Here is a 1839-nt window from a genome sequence, read left to right on the forward strand (position 1 = left end):
CTGATTTGTACATCAACCAGTCTGAGGAGTAAAAGTTGGCAGTTTGTTATGCAAACAGTTACCCAGCATCACTTATGCGTCAACGTCAGTTTTGATACATCTCAACTTTGCAGTGAAAAAGGGTGTAGTGCAGGTTTTTGAGCGTGCACAAACTTGACACATGAGGCCCCAGGACTGAAGAAGGAGTAACCAAGCACTTGAAGCATCATCTATCTTACTGTTCAGCAATGTTTCAGATACAGAGAAGACATGGGGTCATGAGTGGATAAGATTATGCTCCAAATAATCCAAGTTTGTATGAATACCTCAGATATTTGTGAAAGAAGCAGTGAGGAGGTCCTGGGTAGGGTGGATGTCACCACATATGAGCAACATACCACAAACTAAACAGCTAATAGGTTATTTTCCCTTGTGTGTTCTTATGTGTTTTACTGCATCTGCTTTATGTGGGAACCTTTTACAGCACACAGAACAACTAAATGGTTTTCCTCCAGCGTGTGTTCTCATGTGTCGCCACAAAGAGCTGTTATGACAAAAGCTGTTGCCACAAACTGAACAATTAAAGGGTTTTTCACAAGTGTGTGTTCTCATGTGTTTAGTCAAACTGCTCTTAAAAGAAACGCTTTTGCCACAAACTGAACACTTAAAGGGTTTTTCACCTGTGTGTGTTCTCATGTGTTGAGTCAAAATGCTCTTAATAGAAAAGCTTTTGCCACAAACTGAACACTTAAAGGGTTTTTCACCAGTGTGTGTTGTCATGTGTTTAGTCAACCTGCTCTTGGAAGAAACGCTTTTGCCACAAACTGAACAATTAAATGGTTTTTCACCTGTGTGTGTTGTCATGTGTCGAGTCAAAGAGCCACTTCGAGAAAAGCTTTTGCCACAAACTGAACAATTAAAGGTTTTTTCACCTGTGTGTGTTCTCATGTGTTGAGTCAAAGAGCCATTTTGAGAAAAGCTTTTGCCACAAACTGAACAATTAAAGGGTTTTTCACCTGTGTGTGTTCTCGTGTGTCGAGTCAAAATGCTATTTTGAGAAAAGCTTTTGCCACACACTGAACAATTAAAAGGTTTTTCACCGGTGTGTGTTCTCATGTGTCGAGTCAAATTGGTCTTTGTAGTAAAACTTTGACCACAAACTGAGCAGCTCAAACATGTTTTACCTCTCTTCTTTGTAGAGCATTCAGAGTGTTTGTTGTCAGTGTGAGTCCTCATATCACCTTCACAGTCTGTATCGCTGCTCAAAGGTTCTTCAACCTCGTCTTCAGCCTCACTATCTGATAGTGGAGCTAAGAGGTTGTCTACTTGTGGTTTCTCTTCATCATCTTCAGTCTTCACAGAGAGAATACTCAGTGGAAACTTGGTGTAATCAGCTTCCTCTCGTCCTAGAAGACACTCTCCCTCCTGAGTGATGCAGAGTTCCTCCTCTTCCTTTTTAATGCAGGGTGGTTGTGGAGTCTCCTGCTTCAACGTGGAGCTCCCCCCTAACTGAGGGGAAACTTCTTCTGGATTACCGATCAGCTGCTGGACGTCTGCAAAACATTGCAAAAATGTTCACCACTGTGTTACATGGCCTTTCCTTTGAACAACACTCAGTAAAGGTTTGGGAACTGAGGAGACACATTTTTGAAGCTTCTCAGGTGGAATTCTTTCCCATTCTTTCTTGATGTACAGCTTAAGTTGTTCAACAGTCCGGGGGTCTCCCTTGTGCTATTTTAGGCTTCATAATGCGTCACACATTTTCAATGGGAGACAGGTCTGGACTACAGGCAGGCCAGTCTAGTACCTGCACTCTTTTACTATGAAGCCACGCTGTTGTAACACGTGGCTTGGCATTCC

The 1839-nt window shown here is 42.3% G+C and overlaps 1 protein-coding gene across 1 annotated transcript; it reads right to left on the reverse strand.

Annotated features, from left to right (window-relative positions):
• Window positions 1-90: 90 nt before the first annotated feature.
• Window positions 91-1588, reverse strand: LOC133632289 (gastrula zinc finger protein XlCGF71.1-like). The gene has a single exon (XM_062024642.1). It carries the CDS (start codon window positions 1213-1215, stop codon window positions 400-402), a length of 816 nt encoding a protein of 271 aa, XP_061880626.1. The 5' UTR covers window positions 1216-1588; the 3' UTR covers window positions 91-399.
• Between the last annotated feature and the right edge of the window lie 251 nt (window positions 1589-1839).

The sequence above is a fragment of the Entelurus aequoreus genome, linkage group LG17, assembly GCF_033978785.1.
Source record: "Entelurus aequoreus isolate RoL-2023_Sb linkage group LG17, RoL_Eaeq_v1.1, whole genome shotgun sequence".
NCBI lineage: Eukaryota > Metazoa > Chordata > Actinopteri > Syngnathiformes > Syngnathidae > Entelurus > Entelurus aequoreus.